Source organism: Syngnathus scovelli, chromosome 5 (assembly GCF_024217435.2).
Source record: "Syngnathus scovelli strain Florida chromosome 5, RoL_Ssco_1.2, whole genome shotgun sequence".
In the NCBI taxonomy this organism is placed as follows: Eukaryota; Metazoa; Chordata; class Actinopteri; order Syngnathiformes; family Syngnathidae; genus Syngnathus; species Syngnathus scovelli.
This window is the reverse complement of record NC_090851.1, coordinates 5,284,516-5,305,000: the sequence shown is the minus strand read 5'-3', so window position 1 is coordinate 5,305,000 and position 20,485 is coordinate 5,284,516. Positions and strand designations below refer to the sequence as shown.

General features: G+C 41.6%; 2 protein-coding genes across 10 annotated transcripts in view; one reads left to right on the top strand and one right to left on the bottom strand.

The window, feature by feature from the left end:
* Positions 1-5,482, top strand: part of LOC125968581 (circadian locomoter output cycles protein kaput) — a 14,791-nt gene extending 9,309 nt beyond the window's left edge. For 4 of the 8 annotated variants that reach the window (XM_049719791.1, XM_049719792.2, XM_049719795.1 and 1 more), the window contains 5 exons: positions 1-111; positions 787-980; positions 1,060-1,189; positions 1,297-1,434; positions 1,644-5,482. The exon at positions 1-111 is cut by the window's left edge. In XM_049719791.1, coding sequence (XP_049575748.1) covers positions 1-111; positions 787-980; positions 1,060-1,189; positions 1,297-1,434; positions 1,644-1,913 — 843 coding nt within the window. In that variant the 3' untranslated portion in view covers positions 1,914-5,482. The remainder of the gene's footprint in view (positions 112-786; positions 981-1,059; positions 1,190-1,296; positions 1,435-1,643) is intronic. The other 4 variants (XM_049719796.2, XM_049719793.1, XM_049719790.1 and 1 more) reach the window with 3 other exon arrangements.
* Positions 5,483-5,546: 64 nt separating this feature from the next.
* Positions 5,547-17,971, bottom strand: kitb (KIT proto-oncogene, receptor tyrosine kinase b). 2 transcript variants are annotated; one of them, XM_049719786.1, is made up of 21 exons: positions 17,750-17,971; positions 15,226-15,501; positions 14,837-15,121; positions 13,672-13,811; positions 12,965-13,133; positions 12,090-12,279; positions 11,895-12,010; positions 11,709-11,823; positions 11,255-11,442; positions 10,819-10,925; positions 9,965-10,091; positions 9,786-9,890; positions 9,575-9,685; positions 8,924-9,062; positions 8,778-8,845; positions 8,610-8,701; positions 8,377-8,499; positions 7,892-8,003; positions 7,714-7,813; positions 7,479-7,584; positions 5,547-7,296 (listed from the first exon to the last, which is right to left on the bottom strand). In XM_049719786.1, the coding sequence occupies exons 1-21, from the start codon at positions 17,817-17,819 to the stop codon at positions 7,153-7,155; spliced, it is 2,883 nt and encodes a 960-aa protein (XP_049575743.1). In that variant the 5' UTR covers positions 17,820-17,971; the 3' UTR covers positions 5,547-7,152. The 2 variants fall into 2 exon arrangements, with proteins under 2 accessions (XP_049575743.1, XP_049575744.1); XM_049719787.1 differs by having other exon boundaries at positions 8,778-8,842.
* Positions 17,972-20,485: the final 2,514 nt, after the last annotated feature.

The following is a 20,485-nucleotide window of genomic DNA, read 5'->3' as shown; positions in this document are numbered from 1 at the left end:
ACTCTGAGCAATCAGGTCCAACAAACGGCAATCAACCCGGTCCATTCGGGAACACCACAACTCACCATCCAGCAACAGGCGCCTCCTCCTCAGCAAAGCCTTCAGCAGCAGGTGGGATGCAAACAACTGCACACAAATATAACACATATACCCAACGGAGCCTCCAAAGCTGAAAAAAATCTCTTCCGTGATGCTTCTAAGTTGTTCTAGTTTCAAACATGGCTTTAATTAGTTACAGGCTCAAATAGTCAGCATCATAAAACCTTAAGTACCGGATAGGCTTTTTTTTTTTTTTTTTTTTAAAGTATGCTTAACATTTGAATATTCATACCAGGGTTAAGTTAACCACTGTGTAGAAAAGTGAAAATAAACTAGGCCAACATTCTCATATCTGGTCACATGATCAGATTGGGAAGTCGTTTCTGAAACATTGTGCCTCTCTTTCTTTTTATTTTTTATTTTTAGTGTTCGTAGCGTAATTTATGCATACAGCATACAGTATGTGTTTGTGCTGCAAAAATGAAACAAAGCACATGTTTTTAGTTTCCGCCAATAGAACAATATAGATTTTATTTCAGTTTCAAATTCAATGCAATCTCTGGTTCTGCATGAAACTATGCAAATTATGCAGCTGCAAGCCATTTTCTCATTCTGTGGCTTTGAGCTTTCTCATAAAATTTGTTGACCGTATCTCTGACTGTGTGCATTTTGCATCGGAGGAAGATAAATAAAGACATTGTGAAACTCTGAAATGGATCTAAATTGTTGTTTCGCCCCCCCATGCAGACCCAACGACAGTCTCAACAGCCCCCTCAGGCTCAGCCACAGACCCAAAACTCTGTGCCAGCCCAACTGTACAATACCATGATGATCTCCCAACCGGGGCAGCACAACGTGCTGCAGATCAGCACCAGTCTGCCGCAGAACAACACGCAGCAAGGCACAGCTGTGGCCACCTTCACGCAGGACCGTCAGATCCGGTACATTTGTCAATCCAATGAAGGTATTTTAATAGCTTTGTGTGGGAATGAAGTGTTGTTATTTTGCTTTCTACAACAGTTTTCCAGCAGGGCAACAGCTGGTGACCAAACTTGTAACGGCTCCAATGGCATGCGGCGCTGTCATGGTTCCCACCTCCATGTTCATGGGCCAGGTGGTCACCGCGTACAACCCCTTCGGTGGGCAACAGGTAAAGACAAAGTTGCATTGTGATTCATATTTTGGGGTGGGGTCTTGCTCCTTGTTCGTTTGAATATCTTCCTCTATGTTGCCTTTTCAACTCCTGTACATCTTCAGCAGGGAGGACAAACACAGACACTGACTCTCCAACCAGCGCAATCTTCCCAGGGTCAGACTGACGCCTCCAACCAGACGGCTGTGGTGGCGCAAAGCGGCCAACAGGGGCAGCAACAGCAGCAGCAGCAGTTCCTACAGGTACCACGAGATGGCAGTAAAAGTGCATGAATTGAATGGTATTGTCATGCACGTATTTTCCCAATGAGTGTTTCACTTTTTGAATTGAACTTTTTGAATACACATCTATTTCAACTCACACTTGTCTTCCCACTAACAACTTCAAGGTGGAAATTTATTCCATCACACAAAAGTTGCGCTCATAGGTGTATCCATGTCTTTCCTGTTAGGGCACTCGTCTTCTCCATGGTAACCAATCCACACAGCTGATTCTACAGGCAGCCTTCCCACTTCAGCAGCAGGGTACCTTTACCCAGACAACTCATCAACAGCAACAGCCGCAGCAGCAGCAACAACAGCAACAACAATCACAACAAAGGCAACAACAGCAACAATCCCACCACCAGAGGCATCCGCAGCAGCTCAAACCCCAACCCCAGAAACAGCAGAAAGCGCCGTCGTCGCACAGGACCGACAGTGTCAGCAGCCAACCGCAGTAAGGTCTGGAGGGCCTGTTGGAAAAGAAAAAGGAAAAGTCCAAAGGCCTGCCACATACATTTGTTTTAATTGTGTGCTTGGCAAACCTTTCCAGCTGAAAGGTGGGATCACGGCAACAAGGAAATCTGCAACTCCACGAGGATCTCATGGAAGAGCATCACCAGTAACGGCTGGACAAATGAACTCCCGGCAAGCTCCCCCGTTTTTCCTTGGAAGGGAGCGAGATAGTCGGTGGAATATGACACAAACGCCTCATCGCCACGGTAACAGAAGACTGTTGGAGGTGTGTCAAAATGGACTAACTAACCATGTACAAATTTCCTGTATGATATTGAGAAAAACGTGTAAATATCCAATATAGCCTAACAGGAAATGGAAACGTAGTATTTTATATGATTGCATGGAAAGAATAACTGTGTAAGCTTTTATTAGTCGCTTTGACTTTTTTTTACTTTGTTCAAAGTGTTTCTTGGCGTGTTGACGAAATCCCTCAAATGAACCGACCCCCCCACCCCCCTTTCTCACTCAAGTCCACAATTAGCTTATAATAGTCTGGTTGGGGGAGTCAAAGGTGAGTGAGGTTATTTTTATTATTTTTTTTGCAACTCAAGTGTTTGTAAAGCACTGTGACATTTGCCCTTTTAACCCCTGCCCCACCCCCGAATTGCTATTCTGTGTAAAGGGCAAGGCACGGAATGGAGGGGAGAAGGACAAAGTCCACCCCGCAAGTTCTCGGCCTTGGGAAGTACGATGAGAGTTGTAACAGAGGTGGGTTGCCACCTGTATGTGAGGAAATTCTCCAATGCTATGTTGTGTTGAAAGCAATTGTTGCTTTTCAGCAAAGTATTTGATGTCACGCTAGGTGCTGATGTCACACTTGTGACCATCATAATGCGGGCTGCGGAGTCATGGTGTGAAAGCGCATACAGTAAAAAGGCAAATGCTGACCTTCTGTTATAGCTCTAATCTGGCAATATTGCAGGATCTCTGCCTAAAAGAAGCTATTGACATTGTTTTTTTTGTTTTTTTAACTCTTTAAAAGAAAAATTATTGATTACAGTCCAACTGAAATGTTTGCGGGATGATCACAAAAAAGAGGTTTAGTGATTCAAAGTGCCAATTACATAGTTCTGTTAGTTTGAATTCCCAACAGCAAAGGCATACATACGCAAATTTATATATTTTACAACAAGAGCTAACCCCTAACAACGCTCACGCAAGTGTGTGTGTATATATACTATATATTTAGAAGGGATTATTTTTTTGGACATTCAGAGAGCCCTATACGTAACAAACAGTATATCCTCATGAAACTTTAGCACTTGATGTGGTTGTGTACAGTAAATCACTGTCCGAGACCTAGTCGCTTGTCAACTGTGGCATGACTCTTTGTGTGAGAAATGTATCGTGTGTGTGTGTTTTGTGTGAGAGAGAGAGCATTTTGGGGAGTGTATGCTTGTGTGTGTGTGTCTTACAGTAATTGACTTAGTAAGGGTTTGAAGTTGCCGGATGGTACTTGCACTCTCAGGAATGTGGGAAGTTATGCTTCTGCCTCAGTCTGGAATCAGACCAGGAAGGGTTAAACTGTGCTTCTGTAACGACCGGCGGCTAGAGTAAGAAAAGTCACAAGGAGTGTGGTGACTGATGATGATATGACCCACATTCCTCTACAGACAAAAGGTAGAGGTCCTCTTTTGGACCTGTAAACCTCAACATGGGACATTTGTCTCCTGGTCTCTTTGGGATCACAGTTTAACCCTTCTCTTCCTCGTTGGGCCTCAGAAAAGAATCATGCAGTTCACTACAATTGTTCCTCAGTTCTCAAGCAGCAGTAAAAAAGCAGGACCAGATCAATGGGGACCTCCTCACTACACTAGTAAGCCATATCAAACGCAAAAGCCTCGGTCTGAAGGAAAGTGTTGACGTTCGGTGAAGGGGAGTCATCTTTGGTTCTCTTCCAGAATGTGTTTTAGTGGTGTAACCTTCAAAGTCAAACTCCACTTTCAAGTTGTCCAACATTTCCAAATGTTTTTTTTTGTACGAGTAATGTAAAGCAAATGGATTTGCGCAAACTGTCGCCATCAAGCTTGTTCCTAGTTAACCGTTGTATTGTAGAACTCAAGTTTCTTTTAAGTGTTTCACTCGGAATTCAGTCTTCCAACATATGAAGCAAGAACAGAAGTCCTTTGTTGGTAAGCTTTCGTTATTGTGCTTTCAAAAGTTATTAACATTCGTAAAGTTAACATTTATGCAGCTAATATTTCAATTTCATTTGTGGTTCTATGTCGTCATTACGCTTCTGCTCTCTGCCACCACTTTTAGTGTGATGGTATCAAATAAAATAAATAAATAAATAAAAAAACACAATTACCTGACGTCGGTCACTACGTTTGCTGTTTCGACATGTTTTCCTTCAAGCTTAGTTTTGGGGTGCTTGACTTTGGAGGTTCCACTGCACATCTTTAGTGTGTGCGCGCTTGTATGTATGTATGTACGTGTGTGTGCGCAGTGAATATTGTGTGTGTTGTTCCTGAGTTGTTCGTGTATTTCTCAGGGGGAACAATATTGGTAACCCCTGGCGATAGCCAATCAGTTCTTGCGTTGCAGTATAAAGAAAATTGTAAGATTCAAGAAACTTTCCTTGCCGGTTGGGCTCAGTGTTCTGGAAGCCCGTGTGTGGGACTGCTCAACTTGAATAAGTGTGCGTGCGTATATGTGTGTGTGTGAGAGAGGCAGAATGTGTGTATTTGTGCAAGCATGCTAAACATGTCACTGTCAAACCATCTTATTTTCATATGGAAGTAGATGTGAGTGAAAAAAAGTGGGTGTTTGTAGACAATGCAGCACGAGTCACCCCCCTCCCACCTTGCAGAATTGTTGTTAAATGACTGACAGCCCAACACTTAACCACAGTAACACATCAAGCCAATCTCTAAAAAAAAAAAATCTATTTCTTGCAACATTGACCACTCACCACAAAACCAGATCATCTTTAGCGTGCGTGAGGCATCACTCTGAAGCGTAATGCCAATCTGTTCCTTTCTTGAGTGTGCGTGTCACTGATAAGCCAGCCCAAAGAATGTACAGTAGGCCTATAGGTGTTTTTCTTACTTAAAAAAAAAAAAAAAGACCAATGGATGTTGTTGATTACATGAAAGAAGGAAAGTATATGTCTTGCAAAAAAAGAATAGATTATAATAATGGACAGGTTTAACATTATAAAAGAAGCTCTGAATATTTTTTTTAACTATCCCCAATCAAATTGAGGTGTATTATATTTAATGTGTCAAGACAATGGCCGCCCCTCCTCACAGATGACCTACCCACAATATAAATTGGTTGAAATGCTAGTGTAATACTGTACACAAAAGACAACCGTATTCTGTGTAAAACGGTGCTATGCTTTCTTGTACTGTATGTACCCTGTATGTAGTATATCCCTGTGCTCCTTTTATCTACCCCAAAGTCAAATGTTATAATAATCAATATTTTGAAGCAAAAAATGTTATTGTTATTATAACCCCCATCTCTCCTCTTGGTCAATTTGAAAATAAACACAGCTGCAATTATATGTGGCAATGTGAATGAATTTTCCTTGAAAAAAAAAAAAATCAACGCATAAAATGGACACGCTGTTGCCTCTACCATCACTGGTACTTTCTTTATTATTACAAGTCAACAAACTGTATCAAAACTGCAAGGACCTCCTAACCAGAGCTTGAGCCCTCGTGACAACCAGACATAGCCAGTCAAAATCTAAAGGCACATATCTATTGTATTTACAGTACGTACACATGTAACACCAAATGAAACACACACACACATCAATCGGTCAATCACTTAGTCCTCCACACTAAACCAAGATTAGGCCAATTCCACAAAATACATTCATCTGACCACCCGTTTGGTCCGTTACAGTAGCCAACTATACAACTTACAATTGGTAACATCCAGCCTTTTTCTTTCTTTTTAACTTTTTGAGGTTCTTTATAAGGAATTAGTGCTTGCATGCCGTTTTGACACATCACATAGTGGCTTGGACTTTAATTAAAGACAATTTGATGATTGTTCTCCCAATGAACTGATGATTTGTAAGGAAAACGTTGCACATTAACTACAAAGCAGCATTAAGCAGAATATTTAGCACCAAAGAAAGCAGCTATTTAGGATTTGAACAATAAGTTTTTATGCTTCGTGTTTTGATGTTAAAATAACTAGCAGTGGGGGGGTTATGTTTTCTTTTTTTTTTTCTCATGCTGCAGTAGCTAACAAGCCACATTGGGAAACAGTCTTGATGCTAAGGTAAGGTACTACTTATTTAACAAGCTACTTTTAGCTCTCCGTGTGCAGTTGCTTGCTACTTTTTAGAATGAAGCCAGTTAATTTGAGAGCTCTCTGTTTCTAAAGTTTGAATGCTAAGTGTCTTTGGTGATTAAATCTAGGAATAAGTCTGTTTTTCTTTCTGTTTCTTGTCATTAAGCTAATGCTAATCTAAGATGGCTGTCAAGCTGCTTGCTCATGGCCATTCAAACAAACAATAAAGCTGTAGCCAGCAACAACTGCAAGTTTAAAATATGATGACAGGCTGGACGCCTCCCTGACCCCCACCGTGACATCGTTGTACATGATGGGTCGTTTTTCTTAACAATCTCATTTATTTTTCAGTAAGATTTGGCATTTCTGTCCCGCAGAGGGCCCTCAAGACTATGAAAAGCCTTCAAATCTATGGTTAAATCTTTGCATGTTACCTAATTATATCATTTCATCACTTCTCTGGGAATTTATTGTTACATTATATTCATAACAAATTTGAACTTAAAAGTTGAATTGTGAAAATTGTGGCATGGAAATATTTAGATATAAATAACTCGTTCACTATGTCAAGATGAGATTTTGTTCAAAGAAAGATAGAAATGCTTGTAATATTTGTTAAAAGAAAAAAAAAAATACACTTTTTGTACAAATTGTCTGTCAAAATTAAACAGCAATGTGCAAGTAGGCAGCCTGTTCCTGTTAGACTTTAGTAGGATTCAGTACGAAAGCACTGTTACTACTATAAATCATCAAGCCTCAGATGTTTTTGAAATGATGGCAAAATCTCGAACCCCCATAGCAAAATAAAGTTCCAGCACAGCATGTCGGCCATGTTTGTGGAATGTGTGGCTGCAGGACTCGCCGCGTACATGCAGCTGAAGATTACTCCAGTCAAATGTAACATGTAATCTATTTGTGTGAATTTCTTCAGACATAGTCCAAGAAGACATCCGCGGTATTCTGCAGTAAAGGCTGGTTGGGGGCCGTGGTGCTGCACACGGAGCTCAGCCTTCGTGATGTCGCCCTCTGATTGTCTGAAGGACCAGCAGCATTGCTCAGCCTCAGGTAAACCTGCAAAATGACAGCTTGATTGTTTCTTTTGTCCGGGGGAGGGAATCCGCCAACAAGTAAACACCCCCATTTTCACATCCCAACATTCTAAATAAGTTCAGATATAATGAACAAAGAATCACGAGGGAAAGGCATGTGATATTATAAGACAATCGAAATCATTCATGGTTTGCTCTACTTACGTTCCGGGTATTTTCCGACAGAAGAAGCTCAGTCCTCTCCACCAGTTTTCTGAAAGAGGGTCTTTTCAAAGGGTCCTGATTCCAGCATGAGAGCATCATGTCATACCTGGAGGGGCATGCAGTCTTACATTTATTGGAGTTGTATGAATAAATCAATCCTAAAATTTAATTTGATATTTTCAACTCTGATAATGGAGGGCAAATATACACACACACACACACACACTGTACTTACATCTCAATGGGAGCAAACTCTGGCTTGTTCATCCTGTGGCCCTCTTGAATCATTCTGTAAAATGCCGAGCCCACCTGCATCCCAGGATATGGACTGTTACCTGCGTCACACACATTTGGTGTGTTATGGAATTTTAATGCTTCTCTTGTCAGACATTCTATAACTTTAAATTGTTTACCCAATGAAAAGATTTCCCATAGCAAGATGCCGTAGGACCACACATCACTCTCATATGTGTAGACACAATCAAAGATGCTCTCTGGAGACATCCACTTGACTGGAAGACGTGCCTGCATGGATGAAAGGCCACATTACATTCACAATACGGAGTGTTTGTTCTAATGATTTCTGGAAATCGTTGGAACTCATACTTTTGGAAAAAAAATCCATTGAGCCATGTTTTAAAATTGGATTCGCTTCTTTAGTGTGAAATACAAGGTGTCGCTAAATTCTGAACACAATGGAAACTCAATGCAACTACTCATTTTCTCTCCCACTCGTCCTCATTCGTCGATCGAGCTGGAGTCTATCCAAGCTGCCTTTTGCAAGAATACACTGATGGCGAGCCAGGGGCACAATCAGACAAACAACTATTCACGCTCACATTCAAAGCTATGTACCAGTGGACAAGCACAGGATGAGATGAACAGGTGCTCAACTCACATTGCCACGAAGCACGTAGCTAGAATCAGTGGTGATGTCCCGTGCCAAGCCAAAGTCACAGATCTTGGCCACCCTGCCGTGAGTCAGAAGAACATTTCTGGCGGCGAGGTCCCTGTGGATGCACTGCACAAACACAGATGTGTATATATTGATTTTGGAACCGGTTCTGGTTGTGATGGATCGTTAGCTGTACCTGATTGTGGACCAATTATTTGGTGAACTAGCCGACTTACGTTTTTAGACGTGATGTACTCCATCCCTTTGGCTGCCTGGTAGGAGAAGCTCAAAAGATCTTCAGCAGCCAGAGAAAGCTCATCTGGATCTTCTAAAGAAGACCAATCACTATTTTAACATGGTGTGTAAATCAGTCATGCTGCAATGCATGATGGGAAAAGCTTTACCTGACTGCGAGGACCTTTCTTTGTCCGAAGAGCGCATCGGCATATATTCGGTACCCAGCGCATCTCTGCTGCACACATATTCGCTTGATAAATTATGAGCTGTAAAATAAATTTCAACTGTGATTTCCCAGTTAGCAGAAGATTACCTTGCAGGCTCTGTTTGCTTGGAGACGTTGCGATAGTAACCATTGCCCGTTTGGGAATTTAGGAAGGACTCTCTTTTCCTGCGCAGGAAGTTGAGTAGGTCGCCATAGCAACAGTATTCAGTGATCACTAAAATTGGACCTGGAAGGGAGCAGAGATTTGATCAAATCAATTGGACTGCAACGAAACGAAAATACGGAGATGCTGTTTGTGATTAGAAGTAGTTCATTATCGCTTAAGTCAATTCGATAGGCATTTGCACGGACAAAGTGGGATAATATGAAAGCGGTGTGACAAAATGCCAATATTTGAAGTCTGGTCAGTATTCAATAGCGTTAAATGAGGACTTTTCATGCCAAGTGTCTTTCTACTTATTTGGTATCTATCCATCAAGATTCTACAGTGGTCAATTCCGAGGCCCAGACAGCGAGATAATACTCTTTGACTGCATTCCATCAACTTATTGTCAGGGCTGGCTGCCATTGACTTGACAGTCCAATATTGGATTTCTCTTAAAAGCATAATAACTGTGCTTTTTACGCCGCCTCAGACAACCATAGAGAAATCAATAATGAAGTCATGGAAAAGCAAAAGAAAGATGATTCACGACTCCTGCAGTAAGAACTCCACTCTTGTTTTGAAGTTCCGCTCACCTCCGACTGTGCAGGCTCCCAGGAGGTTGACGATGTTCATGTGGTTGCCGAGGTAACTGAGCACTTTCAGTTCTGACATCAGCGCTTCCTTCTCCGTGGCGTGAGCGTTGGCTGCGATGACATCGTCATAGGGGACATTAAGCCCGGCTGACCTTGTTGCAGCAGGCGAAGAATTGTTTTGTTTTTTTTTTTTTTACAAAAGGACACTTACATTTGAGCATCTTGACGGCGACCGTCGTGACCGTGTCGGCCGAGCAAAGGCCGTACGCCGTGGCCCTCACCACTTTCCCAAAAGCTCCAGAACCTAGAGTCTTACCTGTGTGTTCACACAGATGAACTTTTAGCATCGTTTAGCTTGTACACACGATTCAAGAAAGGCAATTGTCATACCAAAGCGTAACTTCTGCCGAGGAAATTCCCATTTAGAGTCGTAGGGAAGCTGGGTGGGGTCGAAGTAAATGTAGTTGTTGCCATGGATACTCTCGATGACTTTCCACTGGTTTTGGAATTTCGGTTTCTGTTTGAAAGAGGAGAAGAAGAGGTGGGGCTTGATGGAGACAGAGCTGGCTTTTTGCAATGTCCAGAATTACCTCTACAGCCGAATTGTATCAAAAATATTTCTTTTACAAAGACAATAATGATTCTTTTTGATGGACACTCAGAAGTATTCAAAATGCGCATTATGGTGCCAATTCAAATTCAACAGTCATGGTCGAGTTCTACACTTTAACCTTACAGTTCTTGGGGGGAAAAAAATATGATCATTTTGTAATTTTTTTCCTTATTATTTTTGTAATTATTGTGCAGGTGTTTCTCATTCTTTTTAGCCAGTAATTGCATGTTTGGTATCCTCTCATTGCTACATCATCTGCACTGTGTACAATAATTTGCTCTCCATGCACTTTACATGCTGATGCAAGCCTTTGGAGCCTGAGTCACTGCACTGTAATAAGAGCAAGATGTCATGCTCTTCCAGACGCGTGTCGATTGAATCCGCCTAATGGCTGACTGAGTCATTAAAACACATTCAGATTGTTCGACAAAAAAAAAAAAAGATGGAAAAAAGGCTATCAGCGGGATGTTGCTCACAGATGCTGACTTGAATCACACATGATTCATCAGGGGGAAGAGTGCAATTCCTTTGCAAGTAAAGTTAAAGGCAATATCTATTTTATGACACAACGTCAAAAGGATTCAAATATGAAGTCATGACGTGGCATTTTGGGCTGTGTTTGCTCTCTTACCTTCCTGTACATATAGAGCAGCACCACAACAAAGAAGCCGAGGAAAGCACCAGTGACCACCGTGCCGGTTAGCAGTGGGGTGAACAGTTCATGCGGGACGAGTCGCTCTGTTCGGGAACAAAGCCGCAATCGGGAGTTAGATACATCTTTACACACAACACAGGGCCTCAGATGATCCTCAGGATTAAGACATGCAGCTGCAGCAGTAGCGTTTGTTTGTGTGTCCTGGATTAGCGTACTGACACCATCTAATCCCAGCCTGCATTGTCAGCATATAATAATCTCATTCAATCTGCAGTCAGTAACCACACACTTGGTGTACACACAGGGGGGGGGTTGTTTGTGTAGATCTGTGGAGGTGTTTACGAGATCTACAAATCTATCTAATCACATCTACAAATGTGTTTGTGTGTTAGAGATCTTAATGATGTGGTACCGCTGATAGAGAAGAGCATGTACGCTTCCTCCTGCTCTGTCGAGGCCACGCACTCCAGTGTATGATAGTTGCCATGCTCCTTGCTGATGTTCAATCGGCTCTCCACTTCACTCCTACTATAGGTGGACTCTGTCACTATGGCGACATCCGTAGTCTCCCATTGGGTGGCATTGGGTAGGTGGGAACACCTGAGGAGAGGTTATGCGGAAGGTCATTCCTGTAATATTGCACCCCTCGGCGAATCATAATCATTTGTGTTATTGACAGGTCACCGTGAGACTTATCGTCATTTTAATTTCAGATTGTTGCTACCAAACTTTCTTTACTTGATGCTGTTTTTTTTTTGCCTTGTAGCATTTTTTTTAAAATGCACAATTGGGACAGGTCATTAGTCAAAAGTTGTAGTAGAAGTTAAAATATGCATAAAATAATGATGAGTGGGTTGAGGTAATACCTCGTGTTGGGAATGTCACAGATGTACCAGCTGATTTTTGGAACTGGGTGACCGGCGGCGACGCACCGCACCTGACCATCGACTGGCCCTTCCTGGGCGATGATGACCGGCTTGCCTTACATATAAACCTCATCATCAGATACTCAAAGCCTTAGGAACTGTGTTAATGTAGAGGAATTGACTTACTATTGACGTATACGTGAAATAGATGGTCGACGGACGCGTCTTCGTGACCGGCTGAGAATTTATAGACGCCGCCCTCGGAGCCAAGAACCCTCACAAGTTTCAGCTCACTAATGTACCTAAATGCAAAGTCACATGAGATTTATTATCTGGGTGAATACTCTTATTCCAGAATCTGACGACATGCTACAATGATACCTGTATTTGTGTTGGTGGATAGTGATGACATGCTCTGTGGTATTGAGCAGACGTTTGTCATTGTAAGACCAAGACAGAACGCTGGGTGATGGATAGGATTCTAACTCCACTCGAAGAATTAGGCTTTCCCCCTCACGCACATTGGCCTGGACGGGACTTGGGTGACTTAACATGGTAATGAAGCCTTTATCTGTACAACATATACACAGAGTTGTTCATTTCTGGTCATGTAAAATAAACTATTATCATATTTTTCATGTTGGATTAAATGAGATATCAGTTAACATTTTTGATTGCATTTTAAATGTGCCTTTTGACATCGGGCTAAAAAATCCAGTTGAATGTTAGTGTATATTAGTAGACCGTTTTTTAGTGTTTGTTCTGTCATTTTATTTGCTTCTAAAACATGGCACCACCTTGCCATGGTCTTTTTCAACAAGACATGTCACAACATGTCCACAGACTTAATGGAAACTTAAGTGTGGGCTTGGATGTTCCTTTAAGGCTCCGGGATTTGCATAACATGCAAATGAAGAAGAAGCTTTAAGGTATTACATGTCGTTTTTTTATTCTTTTATAGATTAGAAGTCTAAACTCATGGAACTCATGGAGATGACGTGATGGCTATGGTGCACAATTCAGGAAAGATCAAGTTGATGACATCATACTTTTACATTTAACAGCTCCGTGAGCACTGTGACATTAACCTTTCTATAGGGTTGCTAAAGGGGGCAAATTGCTTCAGAGTTTAAATCTTCCATACGTATGCTCTGGTGTATTGTATCAATCATCGTTTTATTGGAGATTCCATAACTAGATAGAATGATGTAATGCCATCTAAGTAGACATTACTTTATTTGTTCTTTTATGCTTACCGCAGACATTCAGGTGCAGCGCTCTGGAGCTCCCGCCTCTCTCATTGTGGGCCGAGCAGCGGTACATCCCCGAGTCTGTTCGTTTTACTGATCCTATCAAGAGCCGGGAGGCCCGTTGATAATCTCGAGACCCGAAAAGGATGTGCGAGGTGTGAACTTCATCTGGATGCTGCAGGCAGCAAACAACGGCAAGGTTAAGTGCTGTTTTGTTTTCCAATCACATTTGTAGAACATAATACAAAATATACTACTGGAAGGACAAACCACAATCGAATTCAACCCTAGTTAAGGTTTCAACTCTCTCAGATTACCAAATATCAAGAAAAAACTTTTTTTCAATAGAACTTTGATTGAAATTGACCTTTGGGTACTCGCCATTGAATTTGCCTGATCTAATGAAATTCCCTATGGGCATTCCTGACTTGTCACATTACATGAGAATGTGATGGATGTGACCTTTGATCATCACAATTGAATCACTATTTGACGCTGAATAATGCCTTGAGTCCATTTAAGTTTGTTTTTATCACACCATAGAAAATAAGTCAAATTGAAACCCCTTTAACCAAGTTTGAGAAAAAAGGACCCTCTGAATGAAATGGCACATTGTTTGTTTGAGCTCTTTCAACCTAAGTCTTTCAATTAAGTCACATGTGTCTTTCGAGTAACATGATTGATTAAAATAAAATAAAATAAAAACAACTCACCGCCTTTGATGGATAGTCCCATTTGACACTAAAGTCTGGGTTGACATTGGAAGAGCTACAAGTAAGCTCAAACTTCTCCCCGTTGCGCAAGATAACCTTGTCTCTCTGGGACAGTGTGATAACCGGAAGCACCTCTGGAACTGCACCAAGAAATTCAAAAGGACATCAGAAATGCATTTAAAAAAAAAAAAAAGTCAGTAGGAATCCTTGATCCTTTCTATTTAGGTGTGTGCAATTAATAGATTGGCTGAATTGCTAAACATAATAACTCATCTGAATAGCAATGAAGGGATTTTTGTAATCAACTTAAAGAGCTTCGAGATTCCTAAACCTGAACACACATGCACACATTTATATTTGCATATGTTTAACCTTAGGCACACATAAAGTGCATGATTTATCGCTTTCAATAATTGTCACTGACGTCGCTAGCGGTTGTGTTTGCTAAGGGTTGTCATAACTCTATTTAGTCCAAATGCCACCTTCATGCACTGTTACAAAGCTTTGTTCGGCCTGGCGTGCTGTTCATCCCCGTGTCCTTCACCACAACCACGTTTTACTCCCTCTCGCCATCACTCAAAAAGGAGACCAATAACTCTACCCAGCCATGTCTTTGTTTGGACATTGTTATGCTGTGCAGGGATAAATACAAACATGAAGGTCAGCTCTTCGTTTGACAGCGACATTTTGTGCTGGGATGATTTTTGGGGATTTGAATTTGGTGTCCATCCATTTATAGTCTGTCAAAAATTGTTTTAAATTGCACTTGTAACAAGGTTAAATAGTTTAGGAGAATTTGGCAAGGCTCAAAATAATGTCCTTTGCAGATCAATTTTGCGAATGAATTACTTAATTTGAGGAGCAAGTTTTCAATTTTATTCTATTTTACTGTCTAAACTTGGTTAGCTTAGCAATTAGCATGGTTATTGGAGAATTGGAGCCTGGCCCAGCTGAATTTGGGTGAGATTCATCCTGAACTGGTCACCAGACAATCGCAGAACACATACCAACATGGAATGTAGGTGGAAGCTGGAACCAGAAGGCTACTATGCTGCAGTCTCAATTCATTAGCACCCAAATGACAAATCTAGCACAGCTATGTTGACACGTTCCGAGGGCAAGTGGGAAGCCGTTGGACAAAAGTAGAAACTTGCGCAATGTTTACCCAGCCGCACGTCCACGGTGTATTGGCTCGATGTCACTTTCTTTGCTCCTAGCTCTCCCACGCACACGTAGCATCCTTCAAAAGCCCTGCTCACATTGCCGATGATAACACCTTGCTCGTGGTGGGTCCAATAACTCATGGCGTAGGGCAAAGGTCGCCCGTCACACGTCTGCAAAGCCAGCAGCGTGACGTCCGGGTTGGTCACCAGGCAGGGAATAGTGCAGTTCTCGCCCGCACGCACCAGGATGACGTTGACCATGGTGCGCTGGAAGGCACTGACAGGGTCTGTGGAACATGGAGAGTTCACATCCATGCAAGTTAAATCAACTTTTATTATCTGCGGGCACTGGGGCGAGAGAATAACGGGTGCACACAACCCTTGCCCCCACCTTTCACATAGACGTAGATGGACGCACGCTCCCGTGTACTGTTATTGATGCACACGTAGCGGCCCATGTGGTAGTTTTGCACTGCGGGCACCTTGACAATAGCAGCGCCGGCCTCCTCCACCTCCCCCTCAAGTCTGCGAGCGTTTTCCCTCTGCCACCTCAACCTGGATGTAGCACCAGGTGTGGTGGCATTGTCATGGCAATAGAGCTCCAGCTTGCCACGCTTGGGAATAACTATATGAGGCCCACTGGGGGAGATGACGGGTTTACACCACCCTGGAGAAAAAGACAAAGGATGAACAAATTGACAATTTTTGGGACACACTATTTTCTCATTGGGGTATGGAGTGGTTCCTGTAACTGTCTTTCATACAGCCAAACAGTGAGAGATCGATTCCCGTTCAAATCAGCTGAGATAGGTTCTGATCCCTGCCAGGACCGTAAACCAGATGCAGTAAGTGTTTTAGTAAATGGAGTCATAGTTGTTCAAAGTTGCACCTTAAGGAGAAATGCTGCAATAAATTAATGACAAACTTAATACAGAACAGGAAGAAAGACAAATGTATAAAGCTGTGGGGATTTTGCATGAGAGCAATTAGCTGAAAAAACATTTACTTTATCAGATTTTGTGTTCACGCTACCTCTCCTTGTTGTTTCTCCGCTATGTTTTTTTCCTGCGAGTTGCTCGGGCTTAGTATGTGGAGCTTTTAGTTTGCCCAGCAACATGGAGCCATGTCACATGATCAAGAAAAAAAACAAACCGAGCAATTCCATAATGTTGTCTATATGAATTGGAAATAAAAGAAATCAAATCAGACAGTGGAAGAAAGTGTTTCGTTTTCCTGGTTGGTAGTCTAACTTAATGCTGAGATGTTGCTAAAATTAACAAAGAGCTGGCAGAGAATAAATATGGGTCTTAATGTGATGATTAAAATGCATGTTTTGATTGGCACACAGCCACCGAAGATATATTGCCATCTAACTCAGTGGAATAATCAATAGATATGAGCTGAGTAATCATGACCTCAGGCCTCTAAAATTGTTCACTCAGGATAAATATACATATCTAACATTTCCATCTTAGGTAACCGTCAGCCAGAAGATTTCTCTTTGTCTCTCTCTTGCATGCCGGGGCACTTTTTCAAGAAGAGAATATTTATCTGACTGTTGTGCCTTGAGGCCAAACCGAAGCAAGCTCCAGAGGACGCAAACCGGCACCTCTGTGAAACGTCAACATCCACTTTTCTTTCTGGCGCAAAGCAAATGTTGTGCCTTTTCGGCAAGACTTGTGAAGATTCATGGCAAGATGCCACTGTGGCTTTGCGTTAAAAGACTTTTTGTGTGTTGAGAGCTTTGTTTGCTGTGCTCAGTGCAAAGTATCATTTCAGTTTCGATGAATAATTGATTGCTTTGTAACAGACAACACACACACCTGTTGGCTGGCGGGAGAAGACGCAACCCCTCCCGACACCCCCCCATCCCTTCTCCTCCTTCTATTCCTCCATGGTGGTTATACAAATAATCACTGATAGGATCTGTAAACCTGAGCTCACTTGAGTTCAACGATAAGTTCAACTGCATCGTTAAACTCGATTCAGACGATCGCAAACATTTACATGATCGAAAGTGGAAGAGCCAAACCAACTATCTTCACAATGTTCCTCCTCCTAATCAAAAGAAATTCTAATAATGTGCACACAAATACAAGAGTAGACATTTTGCTGTTTTATTTAATAAATTGTCACGGTTGATATTCAACTATTATATTTTCTGTAAATGGGGACCACATTTTAAATCTTTCAAGTGTCCCATAAAAGCGTGGAAAGAACGAATGCCACATTAAATTTTGTTAGGTTGCGTAGTCCGTAAAAACTACTTTGTTGAGTTCCACGAAACTTGGTGGAGGGGTGTGGCATGGGACCAAGAAGAACCTTTTAAATTTAGAGTCATTTTGGTAAACATCCAGATGCGGGGCTATTTTTCCTTTTCCACAAAAATATAATATAAATATGTGTTGTGATTTTGCTTATTTCTCAATAAACTGAGTTTATCTTAATGACACGTTTCTGGTATATAGAGGAAAATGGACATTTGGTCTCCACATTTAATCCAAATGTATTTATTTAGATATAATTTTTTACATGTTTTATGTTGATTTGGCTTTATATGTCCATCAGGTCCAAGTAATCCCCAAACATTCAAACCCAAAACAAGAACTTAAAAGACAAAGCTTCAAATTTCCTTCATGCACCAGTTATTGTATTTTTTTTACTCCTCTAGATGGCACTTGGTTTAAAGAAGGTTTAAGAAATGCCACGTGAGTGTGCTTTCTGGCCTATGTTGATCAGAGTGCCATCAAAAGGGCCCAATAAATAAAACAACTGGTTCATGAAGCATCTTGAAGCTTCATTTTCCCATCACTACTCCCTAGCGCAAAAAGTGCAACTTGTGTTCACAGCGGAGAATTGGTATACTCTTAAAGGGTAAGTAAAGGCTTTATAGCAGCAAGTATGCTTTTTCCTACCTGTGAGTGGTAGAAAAATCAAATACGACGCAAAAACAATCCACAGACATGTCATGTTGAAGTTTTCCATCTTGATTTTCTACTCCATGCGTCTCATGACATTCTGTACGATCAAAATAAAGCTCCAAACTGGATTCAACGTGACGAGAACAGATCAACTCTAATATGATGCGTGCATTAGGAGGAGCTCTCAGCTATGGATACAGTGGCTATGCACAGGACTGAGCCTCTCCTCCCTGCCGACTCTCCTCCCTCACTTGGGCACCTCCTCCCTGTCCCGCATTGGCTGGAGACGCGCCAAAAGTGATGAGAGGCGCATTACTGGAAATGTAGTTGACAATTTCCAGCCTGTATGCATTATTATAGAAAGAATAAGCAAGAGCTGGTCCAATTGTTTTGTGTTGTGCTCATTTGTTGTGGTGTGTTGAATGTGCTAAATGTGACTTCTCACACTTGAGTGCTGCCTGCTGTGATGCTAAGAGTGCATTCTGTTGCCCGTGGAGGCATTTTCTGCCTTAACAAAAGAAGTCATGTTTGGTTTTGGTGTTTATATCTTAAAATGTTTATAGTCGTTGTGACCACATCAGACCAAAAGATATTGCTAGTAGTTTGGTAGGCCAAACAAACAGGTTCATCAGATGACCTTATTTAGATGTTTGTTGACTGACGAGTGTTTGCAAACGTCAGTTTGAATTGGAAATTTGTTTTCTCTGTGACAGTATTTGTTTCCTTGAGGGTAAAACTTAAAATGCGAGACTAACAAACTACCCTCATGAAGATAAGAATACTCACTTTTTAGAAGAAGAGAAGAAATACGATAAACAACAACCCTATTAGAAACAACCATAAAATGTTCCATCAAAATCAAGTTTTATTTTGGAAGTTTTTTGGAGCACAGTAGCGTAAACTTGTTTTCCAATCACGTAGTTGTTGAATTCCCCTGCCGATTTAATAGCAGTTGTGCTCAATCGACCGTTATACATTGTTTGTTTGCATGTCTGAGTTTAGTTTGCCTTTGTATTGGAAACATAACAAACATGGAGATTGATAGTGTTAATGTGCTTTCTGCGAGACGGTAAAAACTAGTGGACATGACTGGCCAAAGGCATACAAAGCTTCTTGTTGCATCTTAATCATAAAGCAAACATCGGTCTCTCGGGCCAAATGAGGTTTTATCGATACGCCGAGCGTATCTCCCGGCGGCGGCATGAAACAGGCACTTTATGCTGCGACTGCTCCTGAGAAACATGTGAGCGGACAGCGGGACTATTGTGTTTTTTTTTTTCTCACACACATGATGAATTCCTCTATGCATCGCCCCGTGGCTGTTTGTGCCTTTTTGAGCTCATGACAGAATTCTAAAAAGCACAAAAACAACAACACATCATTGCTTTTGTGGTCAATACGTTGACATATTTCATATTTGTAGCCACGAAGTCTTCTTAAAAGGGCGTATCTTATTTTGTGTGAAACGACTCAACCCAGTTTAATGAAGTGGCTCGACTAAATTCTCTTTATGTATCCGTTCCATTGCTGTGATAATGCACTTTTTCCCCCCACACTACTTTTGCTAAATTGGCAGTTTGATGTGGGCTGGGCGACAATCAGATTATGGTTGTATAATCTTACACAAGGGGAGCGGGGCTGCTATGAGGGGTCAACGAGGTCAACTTGTAGATGTTTTTTTTTTTTCATGTACTGTATACATCCATCATTCTGTATTTGTTATTGCCATGGTGACCCTAGATAACCCATCTGACACTCTTGTCATGTGTTAGGATTAGCATAAATGCTAATCCAGCATCATTGCTAATGGTGTTCAGTTAATATTTGTGACCCTTGACACACAAACATGTTCAGGGAAGGATTTGTATTTTGACTCAAGGGCCCTGACAAAATAAGACAAATATTTTATCTAGGAGATTTTATTAAAATAAGCGATTGTACAATAATGTTTTGTTGTTAAATCCTTGTTGTCCAGCTGGCAGGCACCCACTGTTCTCCCAAACAAAGGGAAGGTGTCAAAGTACGACACACCTGAGCTGAGCATATGTCTCCGTGAGAATGACACTACATGTTGTTCTACATCAGGACCGTCCACGCACGTCCATTTCCAGCGAGTTCACATGTCACTCGAGCGGTTTATTTTGCTTGCGCCTATTTCATTATTCATAAGTGAGGTGAACGTCTATAGCAGACCTGGGCTGACTCACTCTGACTTAGTGTGTGTGTGTGCGTTTCTGTGTGTGAGTCACTCAGTGCTTTTAGACAGATGAGGACGTCAGCCTCGTGGAGGACAGCAAAGGTTTTATAGTAGAAAAATAGCCACTTCGATTAGATTACATCATGCAAACATTCCTCTCCAGATGCCCTTCGCTTTCTCTCTCTCTCCCTCCCTCTCTCTCTCTCTTGCTTTCTTTCACCTTCCTCTCTCCTCTGTCTTGCATTTCTTCTCCCTATATGAGACACACACACACACACACACGCTAATTCAATCACCTACAAATGGATTTCACACCCTCAGGCAGCCACGTGGAGTCTCCCAGAAAAACACACGCATTAAAAAAAGAAAAAAAAGACAAATCATACCTCATGGTTTTGTGTTTCACTGAATGGCCAAGCTTTTATTACGATGCAATCCAATGCTCTCCCTCCCATTTGAACTTGATCACTCCATCTTCCCCCGCTTGGATGCAGTAGGATGCTGCTATATTCATTTTCGTTTCGGACCCTGCG

Excerpts from the sequence above, each read along its gene's own strand:
- kitb (XM_049719786.1), bottom strand. The coding sequence starts at position 17,819 with ATGGAAAACTTCAACATGACATGTCTGTGGATTGTTTTTGCGTCGTAT. Across the intron at positions 10,926-11,254 it reads CATGCTCTTCTCTATCAGCG|AGCGACTCGTCCCGCATGAA; the intron begins GTACCACATCAT and ends GTTCCCGAACAG. Across the intron at positions 8,846-8,923 it reads AAGCAAACAGAGCCTGCAAG|CAGAGATGCGCTGGGTACCG; the intron begins GTAATCTTCTGC and ends ATATGTGTGCAG.